Below are 14,460 nucleotides of genomic sequence, written 5' to 3' on the forward strand. Positions count from 1 at the left end.
TGTGCGAGGACATCAGGACCCCACGCATGAACAAAGCAGAAGGTCATGAATGTGCGAGGACATCAGGACCCCACGCATGGACAAAGCAGAAGGTCATGAATGTGCGAGGACATCAGGACCCCACACATGAACAAAGCAGAAGGTCATGAGAAAGACAAGACAGAAGGAATGAATCACAGTGGGTGCCAGCAGTGCCTCTGACACCTGATCTTGGCTGTAGAGTAGCTAAGGCAAATTGATGAAATGATGAAAAGAGTAGAACAAAAACTTCCAAAGGGTGCCTCTAAAAGACCAAGTAAACTATTATAATGAAAGGTGCCAAGACCTAGAGTTAGAAAACCAAAAAGAACATGCGCAGCATATCTGACACTGAAAGAACTAAAGAAAAAATTCAGACCTCAAGTTGAAATACTGAAAGATTCTACGTGCAAAATACTGAATCATGCAGTACAACATCAAAAAGAGGGAAAATACAAAAATCACTATACCCCGCAAAACAACACCTAGCCAGCATGCAGCTACTTCAGAAAGTAGCATGTGAGCAGGAACCAATGGAAGAAGTCTAGCTGAAATGAGTGCACTACCCAAACACAAGGCTCCAGGAGCTGATGGAATGCCAACTGAAACGTTTCAACAAGCTGATGGAAGTGCTGGAAGCACTTGGTTATCTATGCCAGGAATTTGGAAAACAAAATGGCCCAACTGACTAGATAAGATCCCTATTTTTGTGCCCATTCCAAAGAAAGGTGACTCAATGGAACGCATATATCGACTATCACTAATACCGCATACAAGTGAAATGCGCTAACTATCATTCAAAACCAGTCGCAGCAGCTCAGTGACGGGACTGTCAGAGGCTCAAGCAGGACTCAGAAGAGGACATGGAAAAAGCGCCGTCCTTGCTGATGCAGTTGGATCTTGGCTGAAAGCAAATAACACCAGAAAGACATTTACTTATATTTTATTAAAGGTATTCAATTGTGTGGGCCATCTCAAACTATGGATAGCCTTTATGGGAATCCCACAACACTTAATTGTGCACATGCAGGATCTATACATGGATCCAGAGGCAGTTGTGCAAACTTAACAAGGGAATACTGCATTGTTTAAAATTTAAAAAAGGTGTGCACCCGGGTTATATGCTTACCATACTTACTCAATCTGTATGCTGAGTCAATGCTCAGAATTATGTGACTAACAATGGGGCATCAGGATCAGAGGTAGGTTTATTAACGTCCTGTGACCTGGAGATGACACAGCCTTGCTTGCTGACAGTCAGAAGGACTTGAAGCACCTGCTGACGAAGAGCAAGGACTGCAGCCTTCAGTATGGATTACAGCTCAACGTAAAGACACAGAAAGCGTTACAACTATACAAATAAGTAACAACGTGAGAAGTGGAGAAGAGATTGAAGTTGGAAAGGATTCATCTTGCTTGAAAACATAGTCCATGCTCATGGAAGCAGCAGTCAAGAGAACATATGACACACTGCATCGAGTAAATCTGCAGCACAAGACCTCGTTAAGTGTTGAAAAGGATGTTACTTGGAGGAGTAAGGTGCATGTGACCCAAACAATGGTGCTTTCAACTGCTTCTTATGAGTGTGAAAGCTGGACACTGAATAAGGAAGACTGAAGAACAATCTCTGCGTTCGAATGATGGTGACAGTGAAAAAAAAAAACTGAGAATACCATGAGCTGGCAACACAACACACAAATTTGTCTTGGAAGAAGTCAGCCACCAGGCTCCAAAGCAAGGCTGGTCTGTCTCACTTCCTTTGGATAGGTTATTGAGAGAGAGGCCAGTCCCTCGGGTAGGAGCGCACGCTCGGTAAGAAAAAGAGGCACTGAAAAAGAAGACCCTCCAAAAGACGGACTGACACAGTGGCTGCGGCAATGGGCTCAAGCATGAGAACCACCGGGAGGATGGCACAGGACCAGGTGTTGCTTTATTGTTGTACATGGGTCACCGTGAACCAGCAGCATCTACTCACTACTTAGAGTGAACACACATATACAAATCACGAAGAATACAAGGATCTGTTGATTTACCAACACAGACTGCATGCCAGGCCCGAACATAAGCTCCCTAAGTGACAGCCTTCTGTTGTAGTTCCAACCACAATCTCCTAGACCAGCCAGTGGCCCCCCGTGCACCCGTTCCTATACAACCTCTCCTCTGGCACCCAGAGGTGTAGTCTACTACAGAGTGACCATTATTTACTCACCACAAAAGAGGAGCACAGCAAATAAAAGCAGTCTCTACCCCATTTGCCTTATTGATTATCAAGGACGGCAAAACAGAATGTTGGATTTAAAGGACAATTTAAGTGTTTATGCTTTATAGACAGATTAAACATGTACCCCCGTATCCAGAACATAACAGACATACAATAACAGGTATTTTTAGAAACCTCTAATACTTTCAATATCCCAACAAGGGAAAAATCTTCTAATGGGTAAAAGAGCAAAAAGCCCTTTTCAATTAAAAAAATAAGCTGAGAACGGATACTACATACACATTTTCTATTATTGTCAACTTCATGTTGCTGTTTCAGGGTTCTACTTTTCCAATTCTACCACAGAGAATGAGTATTTAGAAAATGGTTTTCAGTGCATACGCCCAGTGTATGGCTTGTTAGCTTTAAGAATGATGTGTACTCTTTGAATAATTAAAAGAGCTCAATAGATAATTTATTTTCACCCAAACTAGTCAAGCAATTTTGATAAAAATAAGTTACTCACTGTGATAGCTAGCTTTTGTGTCAACGTGGGTGGGCCAGGATGCTCAATGATTTGGCGGTAAGGCCTACTGAGCCCCGCATGTGAGACTTAACAGACATAATCAGCTTCAGAGTGCGATCTGCTATGAGCAATCCGTTCCCAGAAGAACAGGATAGGATGTATGTAACCTTTACTCAGATCACAGCCCTAATGGAATTTTAAAAAGGTTCTTCGGGGATGTACTCTACTTCCTGTGTAAGTGGATGCTGTGGAAAAGCTTGCTTGATTCTTGCTGGGTCTGGATCCTATCTGGCTCATCAACTTCTGATTCTTTGGACTCAAGCTTGCCCTATTGCCTGCCAACCCCAAGAGTCATCACCAGCCTGCACTTGACCTGCTGACCTTGGATTCATTCACCTCTCCAATCACAAGACTGATCTGCTAATTGAATTCATCTGCCTCTGCAGCCACCAACCAGTCGTGTTTCTGCCCATTCTGGGTTTACCAGCCTCAGAAATTATGGAAATCAGGAGAAGCCTTAACATCTGACTTGGAACCTACCTAGACTTGATTCTGTAATTGTGTGAACCATTTTAAAATATTTCTCCTCGGCGCCCCCCCCCATACCCATCACTTCTTTTGCTTTCCTAGAGAACCAAATCTAAGATATGCGCAAATATAAAAGATCAATGGATTCACTCTTCTCACATATTATAAGTCTTCCCATCTGAAACGGTCACCTGGAGGGGAAAATCTCTGAAGACATACAAATTTTGAAAACAAGTTTTTCTTTGGCTAAGGAAGGTCTCTGATCAGTCATTTCAATTGTTCATCCGCAGAAAGTGATGTGTGTGATTAAGCAATATGCAAAATAGAAATTAAGTAAAATTTGAAATCCAGTCCTTTAATTACGTTTCTAAGTGATCAACGGCACAGGTGGCTGGTGGATGATGCACGGGGCAGTGCAGCTACAGAGTACTTCCTTCACTGGACAGTTCTACTGGCCAGCACTAGTCTCCATCATCGCAGCTGAAATAAAGGTGAATGCTGCTGTTACAGAATTAACATTAGATTTGAGAGATGCTACTGCATCAGGAATTTTCTTTTTGGTGAAAATCATTTAGAAAGTTTATGCTAAGACTCACTGTTTGATTAAAGAGGGAAAAAATGCAGTAAGACACTGAGAAGTTTCTGGGTGCAGAGGTGGTGGGTGAGGCGAAACTTGTTAGAGGATGTGTGTTTTTCTTTTTGAGGTGTGTTTTATAGCTTCTCCCAGATGGTATGAGGCACAGAAAGAAACAGACCTAGCTCTTCCTCTTCTCACTTTACCCGGTCCTGAAACCACCTCACCCACACATCCACAAGCTGGCACCATGAGAATGTCCATTTCCAACAGAGGGGTTCCCTGCCTTCAGCTTCGAATCTATAGCTTCCTTTACTCTGTTCCTGGGTAAATCAAAAAGAATTTATGTAAGAGTTCAATTCATGGACGTATGGGCCATTCCAACATGTGTTTAAATATGTCTTTGCACTCAGTGGATGGCTGCAGACATGTTCTCTCATCATGGAGTTGTCTGAGTCTCATTAAGGTGCCTTCAAAACAAAGGTGTAGCCCAAACAGTGGCTTCCAAGAGGACCTGCTGGGCTAGTTAAGTTCCAGGCAGAGAGGTCAACTCAGAAGGTCGGAGACTGCTCTTTGGATCCCCACGTGGTCACCTTGATTTTCTTGAAGGGCACTGGACCATCACTGGGACTTATATGAAGACATTTTAAGAACATGGAAAACTACTGGTAGAAAAAGGCCAGGGAGGGTGCACTGTGGAATTCTTTTCCCATCATAGTAATGCACCTGCTCATTCTTTGAGGGTGCAAGGCTGTCCTACAGAATTTTCAAGGGAAACCTTACTCCATCTACCTTACAGCCTGATTTTACCCTTCAGACTGCCTTTTGTTCCTCAAAACTCAAAGAACATTTGAGAGGAACACAATTTGAGTCCCTTCAGGAAGCCAAAAGTGCCATTTGGACATGATGTAAATCAGAGTTCAGCATTCTATGGGGAAAGGTTAGGCAGACGAAAACACCACCTTCAGAAGTGTAAAGACCTGGGTAGAGGATATGTTAAGAAACAACAGCTTCACATTCTGTTATTTTAGCTGAATAAAGGTTTCATTCTCCTGTACATACGGTCGCATGTTGGAACGAACTCAATCACACCTAACAATTATCTTGTAACAGTACTTTCCCACTTACCCCTGGTACCTCCTTGGACTGCTTCACAATTTTCAACACACCACACTTGAACTAGTCACTCCCTGTATGGCTCCTCCCGTTGCATGTATTATCACAGTGAGTGGCACGTCCACCCATCCACGCACCTTCTACCCCCACAGTGAAGCAGTGCGCCCTTTCAGGTCTACCTCCTAAAAGGCTCCAGCTTCTGTCCACTTCCCTCCAGCTCCTATCCAGGCTACAAGGAGCGCTAGCATCCAACTTCTGGCTACATGGGTTTTCTCTGTAACTCGAATTCCCAAATTTATTCTCACTTTACCACCTGTCACTTGACGTTCCCTCTCCTCAGAATGCTTTCACAGCACCAGTCAACTCAGCACAGCACGGATAGCAAAATTAGAAAAAACAGATGACAAATCTGCTGAGGGTGTGGACAGACGGAAACCCTCATACACTGCTGGTGGGGCTGTACACCGGGGCAAATACTGTGGAAATTGGCATGGTGCATCCTCAAAAAGTTGGGAACAGAAAGAGTATGTGACCCAACAATCCCCATAGAGACCTAAGCGTCGGGATATGAATAGATACAGGCACACTCATTCATTACAGCCCTAACGACAACAGCAGAACACTGGGAATAACCCAGATGCCCAGCAGTGGAAGAATGCGTAACCGTGCTTTGGTACAAACACACAGTGCAAGACTAAAGAACATTAAATAATGACGAATCTGTGTGACATTTCACAGCACAGATGAACCTGGAAGATATTATACTGAGTGAAATTAGTTAAACACAAAAAGGCAAATATTTTATGAGATCACTCTTGTAAAAAGTGAAGAAAAGGCTTCCACATAGAAAGAAACATTCTTTGATGGTTCCCAGGGATGTGAGGAGGAAGAGAAGTCACAAGCTCTGGGTGGGCAAGTGATAACTTGGATGAAAGGGAAGGCGATACACAAGGAGGTGAGGGAAAACATGAGGAGGTTTGAAAGAGTTAACGGCAACAGAGGCAAACACTGTTATATATAAAATGCTGCAACAGTGGGCATGTCTGAGGAGATGCTTGGATCGCCATGCAGGCTGAACAGGTGGGAGAGTGGGAGTATATCCACGAATAGATAGAGTTCCACAGATGATATTTTATATGGACATTTACTGCAAACATATCCATAAATGTGGTGGAGTGGACAGTAGGCAAAGTTATGAAAACTTTTTAGACATAACCAGATACCTAAAGGGAATGAGTTACTGAAGCTGGGGAATCAGGACCAGTCTCAGGAGACAATAAGGTCAAATGGCCTAATGTAGTTCACAATGTTCTACATCCTACTTTGAGCAGTGATTAGAGCTTATAAGCTCACAAGCAGTTATCTAAAGTACAACTATTGGTTCTCCCCATCCAGAGGAAAGAGTAACAACCAAAATCAAGTCACATGAAAATAATTAATCTAGTGGACTACGCAAACATCAGTCTTCACAACCCTGAGACCAGAAGCACTAGATGGTGCTCGGCTATGATCATTAACAACTGCTCTGTAAAGGATTACATTAAAAGGCACTGGATTGAGTGGGAGAAAAATGTGGAATTGAACTTACTGGTTTGAAACAGAATGGTAGAACCCCCCTACACTTACCTCTCTCTGCATTACAACAATCAAGCATTTAATAGCAAAAGGGCAGCACTGACTGAAGGACAAGTTCAGAGGGCTGAGAAAAGAGGAGGCACAGAGAGAGACACAGGGAAGAAGTGGGATAGGTGATGGTACACTGAGGGGATTGCAGCAGACGAGTTGAGTCAGAATATGCATGAATTATCAAATATAAAACTATGATCTGTTGTGTAAACCTTCACAACACACACACTTTAAAAAAAGAAAAGAGAATGTTCTCACCCATCATAGCTTGACTGGTTCTTTCTCATCCTTTACATTTAATTTATGTCTTGAATTTATAAAGCGATTTTGGTAATATAAAAGTTTTCTTGCTAAGAAAACTCTAATTTCACTGAAATAGAAGAATGATCTTTCTTTGGTACCACAATAATTTGTATCAGGGTATATACACAGATATAATCAGACCTATAAAGTAATACTAAAATACCAGAAAACCAGCTTCTATCAAGTCAATTCTGACCCAACGTCAGTAGATGGCCACGACTTTTACTCCCAAGGCACAGACTGGAGCCCTCAGCCTTTTGCTTAGCAGTGAGTGTTAACTGTACCACCCAAGCGCTCCATAAAGGAATACTACTGAGTTTTCAAATAAACACACCCAGTTAGTTATATACATTGTTGGCTTTTGAAAGTTGTCCCCTTGATGACTCCTTTCAATAATGGAACCAAAGTGCAAAAACGTTTTGAAAACTGCCCTCAGATAATGCAGTGATTCATCTGAATGTTCTCATAGATCATGAAGCTTTGGTCTTTGCAGCGAATCTGACCTTCGCAGGTGATGCCGTCATGAGAAGCCTGTGTCAGAAAGCGATGTTAAACACCAAGACACGCTTGAAGCACACATTGTAACCCTGGCAGCAAACAAGGCCTCCTGATTTAGGGAGATGCTAGTTGTGAAAGTGAAAATAAAGCCAAGGGGGATTCCAGAAATGTGAAAGATGGAGGAACTCACAGACACACAGACTTGCTGACGGGGAGAAAGAATGAAAGTCAGGAAACTAGGCTATGAGTCACAAGCCCTTCTGAGAATCTGATGAAAGTTATGACTCGTTTCCTCAGGAAAAGGTAGGTACACACACACACACACACACACACACACACACATACACACACCCTATTTGCACAAGAGTCTTAGGAAGTCATGGCCTGATACTCTGGAGTCCGATGAAGATTTCATAGTTCAGAGCAGCAGGTTTTTCTTTCATTTTTTCCCTATTGCAACCCACAGCAAGATATATTGTATAGCTGACCAGACTGCACAAACATACGGCCGGTTAAGTGCCCTCGAACTGATTCCAGCTCATAAGGAACTGCACAAAAATAAGCCAAAGCTCACTGCTGTTGGGTCAATTCTGACTCGTCACTCTACAGCAGTGGCTCCTCACAACAGGAGGAACTGTATTAAAGGGTCGCGGCATTAGGAAGGTTGAGAACCACTGCTCTACAGGATGGGGTAAAACTGCCCTATAGGGTTTCCTAATAGTCCTGGTGGTGCAGTATTTAAGTGCTCAACTGTTAACCCGAGAGTTGGCAGTCTGAACCCTCCAGCTGCTCCACTGGAGAGGAGGCAGTCTGCACCCAAATAGATTCATAGCCTTGGGAGCCTTATGAGTTCTATCCTGCTCCACAGGGTGATGATGAGTCACATTAACTTGTGGGCAATGAGCTATGGTTTCAATCTTCGTGGGATCAGATTGTCTGGTCTTTCTGCCCACAGTGCAGCTAGAGGGTTGGAAGCACTGAAATTTCAGTTGGTAGGCAAGTGCTTAATTATTGGTGCCGCCAGGGCTCATTTCACACAACATTCTCAACTCTGGTATAAACGGTGTACTGTCTGGCGTATTTGCTCTTTTTCATGATTTCAGCGAGAACAACTGTTAATCTGTGACCCCTGTGACCTACGGGACCACCTAATCTCACAACCCAGAGTTTGAAAATTACTATGTTGTAGAGTAAATGCTGCATAACTGGAATGCATTAATGAAATACAGAAGGCACACTTGATTATTAAAATTCTAATGTGCTATTTTAAAATAAGATTGGATTATTTGTGGCAAGATTGCATTCATTGTATTCATTCATTTATATGGCTTGTTATGGAAAGCACTGATAAGCAAATTATACAGCAGTCATAAAACCCCATACCTTAATGTTAGAAAACCATAAATCATTTTCATGTAAAGTGGCAAGGTAGACAGATGTAAGCAGTCCAACGAAAAGGGCAATGGTCCCACCAATTGTAAACGACAGAATCTTCCATAATCTTCTACTGGTACAACCTTATGTGAAATTGGAACAGAGAATCGAGTCAGTAAAGGGTGCAGCATTCAAGAGTCTGACCAGATGAGCGGATATGCTAAATTCTAATCGCTGGCGAAGCTTTCCCTGTCCCCAGCAGAGGGGCTCCTTTTGAATCCACAAATGTTTTGTCTCACTTTGGGCTTTGCCCCAAAGCTTGCCCTGCTGTGGGCTTGCCCATTTTGCCAACCAGAAGTGAGAAGTACTGTATAGTATTTATCATTAATACTTAAGGCCTATATTAGCTTAGTCAAACAATTAGCACTTACCTTGATGTTTGTTAAATGCAGGAATGCATGAATTACATCTATAGAATGTAAATTATCTTTTGGAGCATCTATTTATAATCTTCAGTTTATTCATAAAAGGTACCAAAAGCACTTTATTTCTTAAGGGAAAAAAACATATACCAAAGACAATACATAACTAAAGAAGGAAGCAAACTGAGAAAATTATTTATAACATATACATATAATAAGGCACTAGTAATCCTTCACACATGACCAGTATTTTCATGACAATAAAAAAGACTAATATTCCAATGGGAAAATAATTAAGGACATGAATAAGCAATGCACTAAAGAAAAATGGCCAATGAGCAGGATAGAGAGAAGAATCTTCAAATTCATTGGTGTTAAGGAAAGGCAATTCCAAACAAAGGTATAATTTTAGCAGTGGCTGTTGATCGGTTTTAAGGAGAGCCGGTGGTATAGGAGTTAAAGCATTCTGCTGCTAAACAAAAGGTTGCCAGTTCAAATCCAACTACCACTACATGCAAGAAAGATGTGGCAGTATCGTTGCACAAACATTTAATCTTAGAAACCTTATCGGCCACTTCAGGTCTCTCTATGAGTTAGAATCAACTCAATAGCAGTGGGTTTTGCTTTGGGTGGGCAATTTGATAGCTAAAAATGCTAAAAACCTGTTTTAGTAATAGTTGGCCTCAGGATATTTACCACAACGAAGGAGCCCTGTGGCACAGTGATGAGTTGGCCTGCTAACCCAAAGGTCAGCAGCTTGAACCCACCAGCCACTTCAAGAGAGAAAAATGAGGCTTTCTGGCTCTTGTCAAGATTTACAGCCTTGGGAACCCGTTAGGTCGGTTCTATTCTGTCTGATAGGGTTACTCTGAATGGACTTTGTGGTAGGGAGTTTAAACAAGCAGTCAGTTAAATCAATTGTGCTAAAGCCATAGGTATTAAGAATCACTGCTACAACTCATCTGTCCGTTTGCTGTACTGTGGTGGTTTACATATTGCTGTGATGCCAGAAGTTATGCCACCAGTAACTCAAGTATCTGTAGAGTCACCCTGCTGGACAGGTTCAGTGGAGCTTCCAGACTAAGAGAAAGGTCTGGCAAGGCTTTCCTGAAAATTAACCATTGGAAAGCAAAAATCACAACACATCATCATCCAACTTGCTTGTAAGAAAATTTGCAGCCTGAAAGCTACAGAAACTTTGGTGAAATGGAGAGTAAGGAGCGAAGGGAGCCCTCAGTGAGATGGATCAGAGGAGCCACATAGTGGACCTGGCCATGCTGGTCATCCGAAGGCTGATACACGAGGCGATACTTCATTCTGCTGTACATAAGGCCACCATGAGTCGGAGTCAACTCCATGGCAACTACCTATCTACCCAGTCAGTGACAATATTTTAAATATGCATTTACTGAATTAGTTACACACAAATACTGAATGAGACCCACTTGTATGAAATATCTAGAATTGACAAATGTATACCAAACTTACTGCTACTGTGTCAATTGCAACTTGCAATGACCATACAGGGTTTTCAGTGACTACATATTTATGGCAGCAAGCCGCCTTATCTTTTGCCCAAGCATTGACACTGGTGGGTTAGCAGCTCAATGGCATTTGAGGATTTCTTGGCAAATGTAGAGACCAAAATGAATTAGTTATTATTAAGCATGAAAGAGAAGGACCGAGTTTCTGTTAAGGGGAAGAGAGAAATTTCAACTAGCATAGTAATGATGGACACACAATATGATAAATAATTAACATCGGTGAATTATGCATGCAAAAATGTTCAATGGAAAATGTTTTGCTATCTCATTTGTGCCACAATTTAACAGTCTTAATGGATCTAACTTAGGATATGTTTGCATTAGAGGAGGAAAGGACCTCAAGCCTATAGATGAAGGCTTGTGGGTATGGGTGTGCAGAGATCAAACAACATCTCCATCAGTGACTGCCTCGTGATGGGTGGGGTAAGCTGTGGGACTTCTTTTTCTTTCCTTTATGTTTTCCCTCCGTTTTCAGAATGAATACTGATTTCAGCAATCCCCAAATTATGGTCTACTTAAAAGGAGAACAAACTTGAGTTTACATTGTGTGTATTTTTCAGAAAGTACTGTATATTGCCTAAAATGCATCACTGCTAATAGCCAGGTTGGATGGCATGATAATCGCACCCATATGTTTTACTTTTACCAAATGTTTCTCCAAATTACTAATTACAATTAATGCAGACATGAATTAACATGGCTACACTCAAAACAAATTCTATCAGGTATACAAAATGGCTTGCAAATGGACATACAAATCTTCAGGCTTACCCTTACAATTCTGACCAGACTCAAACTCAAATGCCACTGAGCCAATTCCGACTCATCTATGGGGCAGAGCACAACCTGTGGGTTTCTGAGACTGTAAACCGCTAGGGGAGCAGAGAGCCTCACCTTTCTCCAGCAAGCAGCTGGTGGTTTTGAACAGCTGACCTTGGGGTTAGCAGCACAATTTATAATCCACTGCCCCACTAGGGCTCCTTTAGATCCTGATCAGGCTTCAGAAAGCCACTCAGGAAGTGGTAATCAGTGCCATTTGAGGATATCTAGCAAGACTTTTCAGTATTGTATAAACAATTTACCAAAATCTGGCTATTTTTCTCACCAAAATAAAGCAAAGGTGAAGCTTCCAGAATTTGAATGAAAATAATAAAAACATTTTGATTAGTGTTTGAATACTTTAATGAAATCAAAAATTCATCTAATGTAAGGCTGTCTAATATGCATGGTGTATATAAACAAGAAAAAATTAGAAATAGACTAAAAGCTGAATTGAAGGGCAAAGCATTAATCTAGACAGTCAAAAGTTCAGAGGGTTGTGACCATAAACTAATGATCAGACCAAGGAGAAGCTAATCAAAGATCTTTCTAATCAAAGTCTTTTATTAGTTGTACCTTTAGAGCCAAAATAATCTAAGTGACTGTAAAACCCAACATCTGGACATGGGAACAAAGTTTCCTCAACTGCCAGCTTCCCAACGTCTTTGTCCCATTGGCATGTGATATTTTATTGTGCGGAGATAGACGCGATCCCCAAGGCTGCTTTCCTTTCAATCACGTACCAGATGGCAGTTTACTTTCCGACTTCACATTCTCTTCTTGTGCCGGAGCGTCCTCACAGACGTCTGTGGTTCTTATTGCTTTTCTTTGCCGGATGGACATCATGTCAAAGACTTACATGCATTGTCCTTCCAAGCCCTCCTACAAGCGACAGAGAAATCAAAGGCCCACCCATATGTCAGTACCCCTCTCCCTCGCCCCCACCCCAAGCCACATGGACTTAATTCAAGCTGTTTTCTTGAATAACAAGAAAACCACTAAATCACTTCTGACTCCTAGCAACCCTATAGACATGCATAGCACTCTCTCCCCCTTTTCCCGCCACCAAAAACTCAGTGCCATCTGGTCATTTTCGACTCACAGGACAGGGCAGAACTGCCCCCATGGGTCTGAACTTGTCACCTTGTGGCGAGCAGCACATTGTGTAACCACCAGTCCTCCTTAAACTGAAGACATTAGACCAATCTTCCACAAGAGCATGTTTACAAGTGGCAGCAAGGTGGCAGGCATGGCCAGGAGGCGGAAAGAACCTTGGTGGGTGTTGCAGTGGGTTACATTGGGTTGCTCACCAGAACGTCAGTAGCTTAAACCCACCAGTCACTAAGGGGAAGACTGGGCGTTCTGCTGCAGTTAAAACTGGCAGTCTCTGAAACCCCCAAGGCAGTTCTTCTTTGTCCTCCAGGGTCACTGTGAGAGGAGTCAGAATTGAGTGACTGGCACAGGGGACCATAAGCTGGGAAAGCCTATGGAGCAACAGGAACACGGCTAGCCCTTCCCTGGATGCTGTGCTTCTGGTTGGTGGTCTTCCTCACCCAACCACAGCAGTCTTTATGCAATTGTCCACATCGTGTCATTTAGAGTTCTATGGAGCTTCCATCCCAAACTCACCAGCACTGTATCAATTCCAACTCATAGCATCCCTATAGTGGCTCTCAACCTTCCTAATGCCGCAGCGACCCTTTAATACAGTTCCTCATGTTGTGGTGACCCTCAACCATAAAATTATTTTTGTTGCTACTTCATAACTGTAATTTTGCTACTGTTATGAATTGGGCTACCCCTGTGAAGGGGCCGTGACCCACAGGTTGAGAACTGCTGCCATAGGACATGGCAGAACTGCCCCCTGTGGGTTTCGGAAGCTGTAAATTTTTAAGGGGGCAGAAATCCTCATCTTTCTCCCACAGAGCAGCTGGTGGGTTTGAACTGCTGACCTCTCTGCTACCAGTCCAATGCATAACCTGCTAAGCCACCCAGGCTTCTTTTCTATAGGCAATGAACTTTCTTTATTCTGCATCTCCCACACACCGGATTCCGTGGGAAGAATTCAATAGCTAATATCCCGGCCGCCTGATTTTGAAGGGCAGGAGCTTCTAAATTTTCGTAACTGTGCTTTCAAACAATTACCACCTGAAAAAAGGCGGTCTTGGCCTCGGCGGTGATGGGGTGGGCCGCAGGGCGGGAGCTGGGAGTGGGTGCAATCAGCCAGCTGGGGCGCCACAGTGGGAGTAACCACAGGGAGCAGGAGCCTTGTTTGGAAGCCGCAAGTGGGAGGCCGCTGAGCGGTGGTGGTGAGTTGGATGGGTACAGTCCCCGGGTACAAGCTGCTTCACTCGAATAATGAACAGTATTTTTACCCCGCGTTCAGTCCATACAGCCCCACAGCCTGACACCATTGTTTGGACACTATGAATTAGGGAAGGGAAAGCCTTTGCGCTGTGGAAAGGCACAAACCAACCTGAGATCATTCATTCATTCGTGCCAAAAATAAATGTGGGCAGGCAAACAGACTTCGGCACAAGATGCTGAGTCTTCAAATGCGTCCAATGGAGAAAAAGGCGCAGGGAAGGAAAAAGGAGCGTGAGCCCAGGGCCCTGCCGGAGATGATGGGGTAGTCCCCACGGGGCCTGCCTGCTTCGTGAATGGGGCGAGGAGCTGCACAAACGCCCACTCCATACTTGCTTGCGGCCCAAGGCCGCGAAAGTCCAGTAATGCGTGCGTGCCAATTCGGACAATCCCACAAACCACGGGACAAAAAGTTCCTGCTTCAAATGCAGACGGAGCGCGCGCTAACGTGTCAGAAAGCGGCGCGGCGCGGCCGGCAGGGCTCCCCAGCCCGCGGCCTCTGTGCCGCCGCCCCACACCTGCGGCCTCGGCGGCGCCCCGCGGGCGGG

General features: G+C 43.4%; 1 protein-coding gene across 1 annotated transcript in view; it reads right to left on the minus strand.

Moving 5' to 3' along the window:
* DPY19L3 (dpy-19 like C-mannosyltransferase 3) overlaps positions 1-14,460 on the minus strand; it is a 103,990-nt gene that overhangs the window by 88,985 nt on the left and 545 nt on the right. Inside the window, exons 2-3 of the mRNA XM_004704713.3 lie at positions 12,292-12,430; positions 8,773-8,906 (exon numbers count right to left, since the gene is read on the minus strand). Coding sequence (XP_004704770.1) covers positions 8,773-8,906; positions 12,292-12,394 — 237 coding nt within the window. The 5' untranslated portion in view covers positions 12,395-12,430. The remainder of the gene's footprint in view (positions 1-8,772; positions 8,907-12,291; positions 12,431-14,460) is intronic.

The sequence above is a fragment of the Echinops telfairi genome, unplaced genomic scaffold (assembly GCF_000313985.2).
Source record: "Echinops telfairi isolate 266 unplaced genomic scaffold, ASM31398v2 ScPeMD7_2291;HRSCAF=2852, whole genome shotgun sequence".
Taxonomy (NCBI): domain Eukaryota; kingdom Metazoa; phylum Chordata; class Mammalia; order Afrosoricida; family Tenrecidae; genus Echinops; species Echinops telfairi.